General features: G+C 47.8%; 3 protein-coding genes across 3 annotated transcripts; all 3 read left to right on the top strand.

Moving 5' to 3' along the window:
* Positions 1-10: 10 nt before the first annotated feature.
* Positions 11-2,446, top strand: AO090102000590 (putative spindle pole body associated protein SnaD; the record flags this gene model as incomplete). The annotated part of the gene is made up of 1 exon (XM_023236755.1): positions 11-2,446. The coding sequence occupies one exon, from the start codon at positions 11-13 to the stop codon at positions 2,444-2,446; it is 2,436 nt and encodes an 811-aa protein (XP_023091879.1).
* Positions 2,447-6,893: 4,447 nt separating this feature from the next.
* On the top strand, positions 6,894-10,375 carry fetC (putative ferrooxidoreductase Fet3; the record flags this gene model as incomplete). The annotated part of the gene is made up of 7 exons (XM_023236756.1): positions 6,894-6,935; positions 8,290-8,619; positions 8,677-9,171; positions 9,222-9,442; positions 9,500-9,849; positions 9,902-10,202; positions 10,306-10,375. The coding sequence occupies 7 exons, from the start codon at positions 6,894-6,896 to the stop codon at positions 10,373-10,375; spliced, it is 1,809 nt and encodes a 602-aa protein (XP_023091878.1).
* Positions 10,376-10,959: 584 nt separating this feature from the next.
* AO090102000588 (alpha/beta hydrolase) lies at positions 10,960-12,043 on the top strand (the record flags this gene model as incomplete). The annotated part of the gene is made up of 2 exons (XM_001822686.3): positions 10,960-11,366; positions 11,437-12,043. The coding sequence occupies 2 exons, from the start codon at positions 10,960-10,962 to the stop codon at positions 12,041-12,043; spliced, it is 1,014 nt and encodes a 337-aa protein (XP_001822738.1).
* Positions 12,044-14,735: the final 2,692 nt, after the last annotated feature.

Consider the following 14,735-nt stretch of genomic DNA (forward strand, 5'->3'; position numbering starts at 1 on the left):
AAATACCATCATGGACACAACTTCTCACGATACAGTCGGCGCGTCCACCCTCGCAACGCCTCTCTTTATGCCTTCCTCCCCTCCGCAAGTTAACCATAGCCCTGAAGGATCCCCCCGGCGTGCGCGAAGCCCAATCTCCCATCGCGCCGGCGATGACATCGACGACGCGCATTCGCCGACCGGCTCGCCGCCGTCCTCCCGGGCATCATCGCTTGATCGCGCTGCGAAGGAGCTCGACGCTCGCCTGGCAGATTACACGCTTGATTTTGACCAATTCCCCAGCGGCCAGTTGAGTCTTGAGGAGCGGAACGACGAATTGTTCGGAGAATCGAAGCTACCCCATGAGGACCAATTGTCGGATGTGGGCGGACCCGAGGATTTTACGGCCAATCTAGAGAAATATCTCATGGGCGACGATGATACATTTGATCATAAGGATCTGGAAGAAATTGAGGAAGAAGAAGAACCAGCGCGGGAAGAGCAGGAGCCACCGCGACCGCAATCTCCAGAGCAAAAACAGCAGGAACAGCAGAGCTCACAACTGCAACAACCCGCTGTGGAGGACGAGGCAGAGCTTGGCGAATACAGCGAATTTGCTCCTGTTGATATGTCTACGCCGTCGCATTTGTTACGTAGAGGTAATGCGTTTTCGAAGGAGGTGACGCAGCTGGAGAACATCGAGGAAGATCCGGATGATGAGCCGGATACCGCGAGAACACCGTCGGTTCGCAGGCATAAACCAACATCCAGCAAAGACCAGACAGATACGAAAGATGATTTGCTCAGACAGATTGCGGAGTTGAAACATGTAGTTCAAGAAAGAGATGAACAACTTGAAAGGAATCACAGACGGGTTTTGGAGGCTGCATCCGCTGGAGAGCAGATCAAACATCTGCAAGCAGAACTACAGAAGAAGACAGCTCTGCTGGATGAGGCCTATGCAAACCGAAACGATGATGCGCTCCTGCGTGAGCAGATTCAGCTGCTTCAGAAACAGAATGAAGAGAAGGAATCTCTTTTGCAGAGGTCCTCAATCAATGAAACCGGAATCAGTGCCCTTCAGGAGCAGATTGCAGAAATGCGAAAAGAGTTCCGAGACCGACAGGTGCCTACAGATGTAGACTCTGAGAGACTAGAGACGATCGCGAATTTGCGCCAGCAGTTAAACCTAGCCCAGGAGCAACTAAAAAAACGAGACGCTATGCTAGATGAGACTCTCGCTAAACTAAATGAAGCTACAGCTTCCAGGGAACTACAACTGCGTGAGAAAAATACCGAAATCGATGCACTCAAGGCCCAAATAGATGATCACCTTCTGGAAATTCAGAAGCTTGAAGCGGAGGTAGACCGCGCAAATCGCGAATACCGGACTCTGGAGGATAGGATCGCCACGCTTGAGATCAGAAATCGCCCACTAGAGGAGAAGAACAGCACACTGGAAGCTGATCTAAGTCGCGCGCAGTCGCAAGTCACCGCGCAGGAGAACGCTCTCAAAGCGATGGCAGCGGACCTTCCCTGGGAGACGAGCCGCAACACATACGAAGATATTCTAGAACTGATCAATTCCATGCCGATTCGCTCTGAAGCCGTTCCGAAAGACAGCGACTCCGGGGAGCCGGAGCTAGAGCAGCTATGTGAGGAATTAACAAAACTCCGAACCGAACAGGAGCAAGCATCATCAACGCAAAACGCGCTAGAAACCCAATTGAAGCGGTCCCAAGAACAAGCCGCAGAGGCCCAATCCCTCCTTAACTCAATCGAAGGGGAGAACACCCGCTTGTCGAAACGAGCAGAAGAACTCAAATCCAGCCTGGACAAGGCCGGTCATGAGCTAAACGAGCTGCGAGAAGAGTACTCCGAAGCCCAGGATACAATCCAGCGTCTCCAGGAAGAAAAGAACACGCAACAACCCAGCCCTCCACCCTCCCCTTCAACAACCCGTCAAAAAGAAACTGCTTTGGAGGAAACCCACCAGGCACAACTACGAAGCCTACAAACCGCCCATGCCACCGCCATCTCTAACCTACGCACCTCCCACGCAGACTCAACCCGTAAATTAAGAAATCTCCTAGCTACCGCTGAAAAGCGCGAGACAAAACTCAAATCCGAGCTCCAATTCCTGCGCAGCTCACGCTCCACGCAAGAGAACGAGATAGACTCTCTCCGTGCAGAAATCAAGGAGCTGGAAACCATCATCAAAGTCAAAGATGAAACAGCCGCAGCACTTGATAAGAAAATCGCTCGGTCCGTCGAGAACCGCGAGAAAGTGTGGGCAGATCGAGTTGATTCTGCTCTCCGACAACGCGACCAATTCGGCAAAGCTTTTCTGTACACAGTGGGCCAGAAAGAGCTTGGAGAGAATAAAGTGAACTTCGACGATAAGGGCCGGCCGATACAGGCGTACCAGTATGCGTACGTGAAGAAGAATGGAAGGAAGAAGGCATAAACGTGGTCGGAGTAGCGCTTTGCTTTGGGTGATTTCTGGTTGTATCTTTCGGAGTTTCCGGTCCTGGGATTGTGTATGGGATATCTATATATTTGTTGGGTTTCTCTATTGTACAGGATGGCTTCCGCAGGGGTTTGGTTTATGGGACATTCACGTTGAGTGATGTAATCTAGGGTCAATCGAATGAATAGATCAATTCTTACCTCTACTTTTAATCTTCCATTTTCGTGGTGTTAATCTCGTGGGCTTTATATGAGCAAGAAGAGAAGAAAAAAAGAAAGCGCCCAAAACCCAAGGGATGAGAAATGTACGGTTTTACAGCACTATACATTGTCCATTAGACATAGCCCGAGGACTATACAATGATGTCTAGACTATAAACAAGATTAGAATAATTTCATAAAATCTCATCCTAACGAACATCAACTTTGAATCAAAACTAATACATGAACACTGGATACCGGTATATTGCTAGTATTTAGACAGGAGAAAAGAAAGTAGCCCACTTCAAAGACATAAGATCAAAAAGTTCGTGTCCCTTTTTATATTGTTTTATCGGGGCATGCCAGTAAGAACCCCTTTGCCTTATTTTGGCTTTAGCCTGTCCTGCAGGCTGTGTTATCGATCATAATGCAGCCATGCTCGTACGATGGGCACCACGATATGTGTTGGCATTAGGAACAATGTCCCGAGTTTCATCCACCGATGCGCCTGATTCTCGGATGCTGTCGAGAGCTCTTGTAGACCCGAGACCACCGCAAGTAGTGCTGCGTGGCCTTCGCGTGCTGGGATAATGGATTTCTATATCGCTTCTTCGAGACTGTGAGGACATGCGGCGTGGTTCGTACCGGCCACGGTAGTTGTACCGGCTATGCGGTTGATGATAACTTCTGGTATATCGGGGTACATGTGATTGCTCGAACTGATAATGCCGGCTTTGCCGTCTTTCCTTAGGCCGCTGGTTATGATGAAGCTGAGTATCAGGCTCTATTACAGAGGCTCTGTGGCTGACAACTCTATTAACAGGGTGCCAGGCCAATGGGTTTGGTGGAACGATTGTATAGCTCGGTCGATGGCGATGGATGGTGCGAGGAATAGGTGCAGTATGAGTTGTGTTAGATCGCTGCACCTTGAGAGGTGTAGGTAGCACGACCTCAGGTGCATCAGATGAGTTGGAGGACGTTGGTCGAGCCTGGGTGCTTGTATGAGGGACTTGGCTACTTGGTGGCCTTCGGGTTTCGGAATCGACAGGTGCAGAAGCCACCTCCTCTTTCTCCTCAGCAGAAGAAGTGAGGTGCTGCTCGGAATCACTGTTCCTATTCAGTATCACATTTCCTGTTTGTTTTTCAACATCTCGAGGCGTATTAGAATCGGCGAGAGCGCGAATTTGGGGGTCCGCTGATAAAGGCAATGATAGGGGAAAGACTTTTGGAAGATATTTGCGAAGTGACGACAAGGAAGACTTTTGTCTTTTGTGGTTGATTGTCGATGAGTCTTCTTGGCCACTGGGTAATTCCGCAACGGGACTTTGCATGTGCTGTTCGCTTGTAGTTCCTGAGGTTCCAAAAGTGGGTGTACGTGAAATTGAATGTAAGTTAGTGTTAATAAGGGTACCGTTGCGTGTTAACGTCGAACCTGATAATGTTTCGGCATTCTCCGATTCAGGGCTCATGTCGGGCCTCAATGGCTGCTTTTGGTGAATCGGTAGAGGGTATTGGAAATTGTGCACGTTAGGGTTCTCGAATGCGTGATCGGTGGACGACGGCCAATATGGGTCGCGGGTGCCGTAGGCAGTACCTGGTCCGGGACAAAGATAAAGAATGCCATCTTTCAGAGTGTCGCTTTCCAGGCTTGAGCTTGAGAAGATACTTTCATCACAGACTGATTGCTGCTTTTTGTATACCCCAAGTATTGACACATCATATGGACGCTCGCAGAGCTCCCTCGAACAGAAATAGAGACAAGCCGTTATGCTGATACGTAGATTTAGCAAGGCCAACAGTTAATATATTAGTCTCATCACTTACAACGAGATTATGGAAACTATGACCGCAGTCCGATGAAGAGCACAGCTGACGCCAGTATTCCAAAAGCTACCCCTGGTTATTTCAGGAAGGCACGAAACCTGTTGCGAGACCACTACTAGGCCTGCCACACTAGCTGCTAGCCATATAATAACTGTCACTCGCAGGAGATAAGTGCAGGCGGCACGGAGCATTGTTTTCTGGCCTCCAAAGCCGGGGACTTTGTTATACTGCCATGCGAGAAGGCTATGAAGGATGACAAGCGGTACTGTGAGAAAAGACTGGGAATGATAGTTAGTACTACACGGCGGGCTTCTGGGGGATGCACTGACAGCTACTAGAGCAAGGATCAAGCTCGGCGTCATTTTTCGGTCGACACGTCCATTCCCATAAAGATAGAGCACAAGAGCCCACTCAATCACGGATTCCAGAAGCAAGACATAGAGGGAGATAAAAATGACGACCTTTGTCCAGGACCCTCCTCTTGTAGAGGTAATCTGCCTATTGGTCATGGTGAATTTCTCCAGTTTAACAAAAGAAGCAAGCTGTGTCACATCTCCCACAAGTGTAACCGATGAGCATCCACGATAAAGGATGACGGAGGCGTGTATGGACAGCCAGAACTACTCGAGAACGAAGATAAAAGCTAAGAACAGGAAGGATGATTCCGAATTGATAGTATTGGATTTATGTTTCTCTTTCTGGGGCTGCAATTGTATGTATCTCTAGAAATACGAAGCAAAGGTTGAAGGGCCCGTCAGAGACTAAATGGGAAAGTTAACTATGACTTGGGCGCGTCAACGCGGATAAAGTGTGCCAGTGGGAGGGGTTGGAATGCATTGGCAGGAGGCCTGGAACAGAGAGCATGCGGAAGGCGAAATAGTAGGGCTTGCATCTTGTCTGGGACGTCATTCCGAGGAATGTAATCTAGAGGGCCTTTTTTCCTCAGCACTAATATTGACGGTATCAGGGGTGTCACCAAAGTCAAATATTAATCCCTATCTGTACAAAAGACGTTAGTAATCATGCTTTCCTAGAATGAAGTATCGGACTATGCCATCGACCCTATTCATCTTCCTCGAATTAGGTTACGGGGCGCATTCCAAGGGGCGATCGCGTGGTGTCGGCACGATTAGGTCTGTTGAGATATAGGAGAAGTATTGAGACATATACATTGCCAGAATGTAGGAGAATCAATAGCTTGAAATTGGGATCGTGGGATGTAAATGTTCTAGGGAGAAGGGCTTTCGACAATGAAGGGAGGCGGGAGGGTTAAAAAGTATAGAAGGAAGTGAGTCGTGACAAGGGAGGGTGTGTGACTCCACGTGATCCAAAACCCCCCTCCAAGAGACACGTTCAACATACAGGACATCTCCTTCATAGGATGGACTATGTGGCAATGGCTACTTCAGTTCTGTTGATGTCTTGGATCTAGGTATGAAGGGTACAATAGAGGCGAGACTCGAATAATTCGAAAGCCGTACTAAATCATTGGTAGGCCCGGGACCGTGTTCCTGAAGCCAAGACTATCTGGAGATACAGTCTAAGACACGGTTTAGAAAACTATGGGGAGATCGCCAACAGCTGGTCTCACGAGGATCTAAGGGATAGTGCTCGATGTTTTATCTCACATTAACGCAGACATCTGTCTACACAACACATTCACTAGTACTAGTATACCCAAGCCTTATCAGACCTCTGTGGCTTGTAGACGCATAACTCCATTCCCCGATGCTTTGTTGTCCGATAATACGCCGATACCTGCTGTGCTTTCGGGATTTTCCAGGCACCCGTCAGTCTTCCGGGTCTTAAAGCGGCGAACCAAGGGGTCGATCAATAGCCAACGCCCCTGCTGTTCGCGATATCGCATCATCACGAACCACACAATAACAACAAGCCAGTAGAGGTTATATGAGATGACCGAACCATAGGTGGCAGAGTTTTGCCATCCAAGTATAGCATTGAAGATTCCCCATCCCCCGCCACCATTCACCAAAGGACTGCAGCAATTCACATGCCATACGCTTTGCCGGATGTCATATGATCCAGGACCAGCTCCCGTTTCTGAGGCATCGCCACCGATGAGGTTGCTCCAAGTGTTGTTCTCCAAGAACCAGACGCCTCGGGACAAAAGTCCAGCAGCGACCAAGTAGAGCAGACATGTCGAGATGACCATGAATATCTGAAGTGAGGTTTGATTCCCGCCCCTATGACAAATCGCAAAGACTACTATCAGCATTGGGATTCAGTTTCAATGCCGCCCATATCACACTCACCGGTAAATGATATAACCAACTACCACACCAGCCAAGAGTCCCGTGAATACAGGGAGAGGGAACGCGCTTGCGGGGAAGCTGAGACTAACACCCCCGATAAACACCACAGCCTCTAGACCCTCCCGAAGTACCGTAATGAAGGGTAAGATGAACATGAAATACTTCTGTGACCATTGCTTGATCTTGTCTGTCATTCTCCCTTGAGGTTGAGGTTTTGCCGCCAATGCCTGGGCCAGCTTGACACGCCATTTCTCCTGCAGTTTATTCACCCGCAGAAGGGCTGCTCCCATGACTGTGATGATGACGGCGGCGACTAAAGCAAAGATGCCTTCCCATAAATCCTCCGTGCTGGCAAAATGGTCCTTGCCATACCCGTAGAAGGCCCCAATCATACCACCTCCAATACAGAGGCATATAAACAGCCCGACCGCAACTCCCCACCAGACCTATTGATCGTCAATGTTGTCTCTATAGGGTGGGGACGGAATGAGAAGATGGTAGTAACCTGTTTGATAAGCCTTTTGCGAGTAAAGGCATCCGTGTCCGACCCCAGCGTCTGCTTGATGAAGGCAAGTAATACCGAAACAATGATGCTGGTCTCAACGCATTCTCGAAAGCAGATGAAGAATACTTCGATAAGTTAGTCAAACTAAGTTAGTTCCTGATTAATAGATGGGGCATAACAAGAAAAGAATGCATACTGGGAACTGCAAATACATCGGTTGCCATGTTGAGTGGAAGGTAGAGGCTTCAGAAAGGAATGAAAGAGGGCTAAAGATCTACAAGAGTCCAAAACAACGGCATAGCCATTGATAAATGAAAATTATGAGGGGGGATCCGAAAAAGAAGCCACCACCGGTATAAATCGGGGAGAGGTTATCTGATTGATTGATTAAAAAAAATTAAAGGTTAAAATGTTCTCGTGGGGGAAGAGAAAAGTAAAAATAAAAAGAACGTGAACCCGTGACAAAGATAAGTGCGTGAAGGGACATGGCGCCAGCGACAGAAACGTCGTTCCACCCCCACTGTTTGTCCGGTCACAAGCTATAGGGTAGAATCCTCGTATCATTGCCTAATGTAGATTGTAAATGCAAATTTTCATCTCGTTTAGATGTCCCTATTGACCATGAGGGGCAGACGTGGCCTGAGGGAAGGATCAGATAAGTGGGATCAGCAAGAATCTGGAACCCTTACGAGGGAACGAGGGTTAAGCTTCCGCTAAGCCGTGTCTGATCATCGCTTGGCTTTCCATTGAGTGGCCCCATTCGAGGTGGTGGCGGAGCGAAAGACACTAAGACGATAATGTGCGTTGAGGTTTCATTTCATTTATTATCGGTGATCAACCCTGCACATGAGGGTTCAGACCATGCCCCCCGTACCATCCCACCACCAGGTGCCCACCCAGTTGGGATAAAAGTCGAGAGAGATTTCGAACGGGGGAGAGAGATCTCCATTTTGAAGAACATACCTGCGAGACTTTCTCTCATTCTTTATTTTTAACTGCTTGCGAGCGCTCCATCTCAAGTGCCTATCATGGAACTAGGGCTTTTCTGGTTGGTGGGTTTCCTTGTCCACATTGTCAGTCAGTGCCAAGACCCTCAATTATGAATGGAACATCACTTGGGTATTGGCCAATCCAGACGGCTTGCAAGAACGTCCCGTGATTGGTATTAATGGTCAATGGCCCCTTCCAGTACTCAATCTCACCCTTGGTGATCGAGTGATTGCAAAGGTGTACAACGCTTTGGGCAATGAATCAACCAGCATACATTGGCATGGCTTTTTTCAAAATGGAACGACCCATATGGATGGTGCTCCGAGTGTAACGCAATGCGATATTGCCCCTGGGTCCACATTCGTTTACAACTTCACTGTGAGTCACTTCTATTGTACGAGCTGCTGCGAGCCCTCAGTTTGACCGGCGGAGCAGGTAAATCAAACGGGCACCTACTGGTACCACTCACATGCTCGAGGCCAGTACCCAGATGGCTTACGGCAGGCTCTAGTGATTAGGGGTCCTGATGAGCCTTATTCTGGCCAGTATGATGAGGAGCGTGTGATAACTCTATCAGAGTGGTATCATGACCCGATGCCAACGCTGCTGAAGCAGTTTATCAGCGTTACAAATCCTACTGGGGCAGAACCTGTCCCAAAGTCGGCCCTCATGAATGATACTCAGAATTTGACTATAGCTGTTGAACCAGGGAAGACTTACCTATTTCGCTTAGTCAATGTGGCCGCCTTTGCAAGCCAGTATTTTTGGATCGAGGACCATACCATGAAAATTGTGGAAGTCGATGGCGTATGGACAGAGCCAGCAGAAGCCAGTATGATCTACATTACAGCGGCGCAACGCTACAGTTTTCTGGTGACAATGAAAAACGACACAAACAAGAACTATGCCATTGTGGGAAGTATGGACACGGTAGGGTATACTTCATCGATTCATTACTTCAAGTTCTTATCATTTAGTAGGACCTCTTCGATACACTCCCTCCGACTCTGAACTACAACGTTACGGGATGGTTAGTTTACGATAACAAGGCTGAGAGGCCTGCCCCGACTGACATCTCATCATTCGATCCATACGATGACTTCAAACTTGTCCCTGTGGATGGCGAGAGGCTATTGGGTGACCCTGACTATACAGTCACTCTCGATCTTACCATGGATAACCTGGGGGACGGTGCTAATTAGTAAGGATACTATCACTCTATGAAAATAATCACTTTTTATTTTCTAACTAGATACAGTGCCTTCTTCAATGGTATAACATATGTTATGCCTAAAGTGCCAACGCTTTATACGGCTTTATCCACCGGGTCAGCTGCCACAAACTCCACTGTATATGGCTACAATACCAACGCCTTCATCCTGGATAAAGGCGATGTCATCGACCTTGTCCTGAACAACGACGACACGGGAAAGCATCCTTTCCATCTTCATGGTCATAATTTTCAAGTCGTCGCTCGCAGCGATGAAGACGCAGGTCACTACGATGCCAACAACCATTCTGCTTTCCCGTCAGTCCCGATGCGAAGGGATACTATTTACGTGAAACCGACAGGATACTTTGTCATCCGGTTTCGAGCGGATAATCCAGGTGACTCTCGATTTTTATTTAGGTTCGCGCACTGGTAGCTAATCGGTGAAAGGTGTATGGATCTTCCACTGCCACATCGAATGGCACATGGACGCCGGTCTTGCGGTCGTCCTGATTGAAGCGCCATTAGATCTGCAACAGACACTTGCAATTCCAGAGGATCATTGGCAGGCATGCGACGCAAGTGATACCTTGAAAAGGGGCAATGCGGCAGGAAACACAAAAGATTTCTACGATCTGACTGGGGCGAATACTTCGGTTTCTCCACTGCCCGCTGGGTTTACTGCCCGAGGCATTGTGGCCTTGGTGTTCAGCTGCATTGCCGCAATCCTAGGATTAATTAGCATTGTCTGGTATGTGGATTTGCTATATCATGTTTTCCCCAACCTTTGTATCAACGTGCTTTCACCTGTCATCTTTCATGGAGTAGCTGTTGTGTACTGACAGGTGTACTAGGTATGGCATGGCACCGATCACCGTGAAACAATCGTCAACCGATGAGAGGAGGGAAGTAGACAGTAATTAGACAGTTCAAACAGCAGCAATCCACTCAATTTTTACGTCCGTCTTTAAGGGCAGCGTCTTAAAAGCCACCCATCTAATAACGTGTCAGCAACAAGCACAGCGGTAATAGCTGACCGGGTTCACAGAAGAGAATCATAGAGATAAATAGAACAAGAGGATATAACCCCCGGTAAAATTACAGAGGCGTAAAGTAGGTACATCCAATTACACGAATGCGGGGAAAGCAACGATATAGAACTAGTAACTCCATCTTCAATCACCCCCACGCCGACTTTCGTGTACCAATAGCCAACCCCGCTTCACCTCGATTCTCTCCATCATCAGTGGCTGAAAATGCCGATACTCCTTCAGATTGCTATCTTATCGTGAGAGTACATATCGTCACTATCAGGATAAATGGCATGGAAACCCCCACTCCCTTGCTTCGGAACGAACCCCATCGACTCTGGAATGTAACGATCTGCGTGAGGAGGTACCGAGGCCGATACGTAAGAAGGTAAACAAAAGGGGACCGAATTCCCACTGACTCAGAGATCCGTTCCCTCTGAAGTTGCACCCCAGTGGCACAATACCAAGCTACACAATATGTCGATCTCGACGCTTCAGCCTCCCTACCCTCTCCATCCTTCCGTTAAGGACCTCTTGGATCCCGAATACATTTCCTTCTATAACGAGTATGTCATCAACCAGCAGCAAGTCCATCTTCAACCCGTCGAAGCCTCCCGAACAAGCGGGGTTCTGATCCCTGGCGGGGGTCCGCTCCTCGAGGTAGGAAAGACAGAGGATATCACGATCAAGCGACGCGCGACAGAAGGTCCAGAGATCCTGTTGCGTGCATTCACCCCAGCTGGGGAGACACCAGACGGAGGGTGGCCGGTGATGCTGTATTTCCACGGGGGTGGATGGGTCCTGGGGAATATAAACACGGAGAATCCGGTTTGCACAAATTTGTGCGTGAGAGGGAACTGCGTCGTAGTCACAGTTGATTACAGGTATACAAACACCGAACTTGCCTAACACATCTCGCGCTACCTAGATTACTCATGCTAACAATGCAAGTAGGCTTGCCCCAGAGAATCCCTTTCCCGCAGCCGTCCATGACTGTTGGGAATCTCTTCTCTGGCTGATTTCTGACGGACCCTCACGACTCTCTATTAATACATCTAAAATGGCGACCGGTGGCTCCTCAGCGGGCGGAAATCTAGCCTCAATCATCACCCACAAAGCCTTAACACTTTCACCACCCGTCCACTTCCTTGCCCAGCTCCTCTCTGTCCCAGTGACAGATAATACAGCAACGGTCCAGAACAATGAATCCTACAGGCTTTACGAGCACGCACCGGCCCTTCCAGCTGCCAAAATGATCTGGTACCGCGATCACTATCTGCCCAACCATGGGGATCGCACTAATCCCGAAGCAAGCCCGTTGTTCTACGAGGGCGATTGGTCGAAGCTGCCCCGGGCATTGGTCATGGTTGGCGAATTGGATGTGCTCCGAGTGGAGGGAGAGCAGTATGCGGAGAGACTGAAGAAAGCTGGGGTCGAGGTGGATTTACAGGTGATGAAGGGCATGCCGCATCCATTCTTGGCGATGGATAAGGTGCTGAAAGAAGGGAAGAGGTCGATTATGTTGATGTGTGACCTGCTGAAAGAGGTTTTCTGGTCTTAGTTACATATATTAGAGTAACTGTACACATGGTCACTGTATTCGCAATTTATGGAACTAGTATCAACAAGATACTTACTCTGCAATTCTAGGAGAAGGAAGTACATTACTTTGATGTTATTGGAGCTATTGTCATTTCAGCATATCAAGGCCCCGTCAAGCTCACTCACCAGAAGAAGGAGAACAAAAGATTTAAAATGAAACGAGAAACGCCAGTTATTACTCCCAAATAAAGAAGAACGGATCTTCAACATTCTTGACATCATCCTCTTTCGAGTACTACTCCTACTCTCATACGCTGTAGGTCAGCTCCTATTAATAATATAGACACTAATCCGATGAGCAGAGCTCGTGACATCGAGCCCTAAGCTCCACGCGTAATATTAAAAGACTATGTATTAGTTTGATTGCCCAGCATTGGCAGACGATCCCAATCTAGCTTTCGACGTTGCAAAGGAGCTCGAATGTCTCATTGGCTTCAGGTCCATCTATATTTTTTAGAAAGCCTCCTAGTTCGAATGAAATACCGGCTGACGCCCCCGCGACTTCATGAGATTTTCTGTTCCCCTGTTCGGATCCTGACTGTTTAGTTGACCCCCAGAGCGTTCAGACTGCGTCTTCCGAATTCTCTATATAATTGACGTAGGTTGGGGTTTGGTTTTTATACTTCAGAAGTAACAGGGTAAACAGGGGCATATTGCTAGAATCTTCCCTTGATCAGGCTATTCTATCTCACAAAAGGGAAAATAGAAGAGAGAGAGAGAGAGAAGAAAATGAAGGGGAGGGAGGTTTGGAGAATCAAACTGACCCATGGTATCTGCTAACTATACGATCTGATGCATCAGGGTTCGGTTAATCCAAGAAGAATCTCGATTTATAAGATAAATATTGAATAGAGTAATCAAAGAAATAGAGTAATGAAGGACGAGAGCCCTTGCAGGTATATTGTAGTGAAACAATGAAAATCAGAACACGCGAGGCAATCAAAGTGCAAAGGCTGAGCGAACTGCTTTTTATCAAATCGACTACGCTTTCCCTGCAAGATAAGGCTCCGCTGGATACCCTACCCTAGGTTCCATGCTATAATGCCCGAATAAAGAATTAGGGAGGAAATGGGTAACCTATGATAAATGCGGCCCTTGGGAGGCCTCATCAAAATGCGAATGGTAACTCATGAATAAAATTTCATGTAATGCATATTCTCAAAAATATATCTTTCGATCGTTGATTACAGAAGGTAAGTTAGACAAAATATTTTTACGATTTATATGACATTTCAAAAGGTTACATCTTACCAAGTACAGTCTAATTAATCCGTTTTACTGAACGAATCCTATTATATCATGGATCAGGTTGTGATCCACCGAGTCGGGTTAGATTACCATTGCCCAAATTGGCAAGGTGCTATGAAAGCATTGTTGCATTAAGAAGAACGATGAGGCTCTTCGACCGAGAACAATGGATTATGGAACCCATAGCCAGATAAGACTAATTTCTACGTATTAGCTTTTGGAGTGGAAAAGTATCCAACAAGTGTCTACTTTGTGGGCTCATTATTTTGTTTTTCAAATACGAACGGTGGGCTCATTCATCCCCTCCCCAATCTCCTCTACTTGCTAGTGAGCCCACATATTCGTTCCCAATGGACCCCTGTACCAATGGAGTGGAAATTACGGTCATTCGAGTCGGACTAAGGAAGTCAATGAGCGCCTCTTTTTGCTCCTAGTTGATAGCGTGAGGCAAAGAAACCGGATAGCGGATGTAACCTTTCCCACCTTCAAAATAACCTGTTATCAGTATTCCTAGCTACGTTGATTTATTTTTTTTCTTTATGTAAATCCCGCTGTGGCTGTCTTTGTGACACTGTGGCAGCCATATTTAGTTATTGTCAAGCTGTGTCAGGTACATTCGGCAGATAAACAGTGTAGATTCTGTCGATCTCGATGATCCGGTCGTTGGTTCCGGACAAGGACCGCAATCAATGACCCCTCAGGAAGTTAGCCCCGACATTAAGTTTTTCTTCTCCCCCCACGGCACCAATAGGGGATTTATCTGGATTGGCATGCTTGATGTCCACCTGACATCAGCCCAGGGCAAGAATCTGATCACGTTGATTGGTGTGCCTGAGGAGTGGGAAGAGTCCCTTGATGGTGAGCTAGTCCCGATCAGGTGAGGGCCAACTACTGGACGCTAGACTAGTTTCAGTATGACCCACGGAACCCGGCCTCAGGCTCTATACCTACTAGAGTAGTTAGTCTAGGTACCTAGCTTCGCCTACTGCAGTGTAGTCACCGTCCTGGTCGAATTAGTACCGGGCCGAACTTCCCTGCCACTCCAGCTCAACGTCTGTCTTGCCACTAGCATTATACGAACTACTATTACTACTCGAATACACCCAACTACGTGGCCACAGGGTGCATGTGTCGCTGATCTCTTTCAATTCATATCATGTTACCATTAGTACAAATGCTCCTTATTTCCGCAGCTCTAGATCCTTTCAAGGAAAGATATCATTTCCACTTCGTTGTATGCCTGGTTTGGCCCCTCGACTGCCTAAAGTAGACCCAATGACTGACCGGCCCTAGAAGATTTAGTCCCTGTTAATGCGGCTCTCCGGCGGAACTATGACCATCCTCCCAAATCACCGTGGGTTCACTATTCAACCGCAATTTCCGGTGTGCATCTTACTCCTCTC

The sequence above is a fragment of the Aspergillus oryzae genome, chromosome 4 (assembly GCF_000184455.2).
Source record: "Aspergillus oryzae RIB40 DNA, chromosome 4".
Taxonomy (NCBI): Eukaryota; Fungi; Ascomycota; class Eurotiomycetes; order Eurotiales; family Aspergillaceae; genus Aspergillus; species Aspergillus oryzae.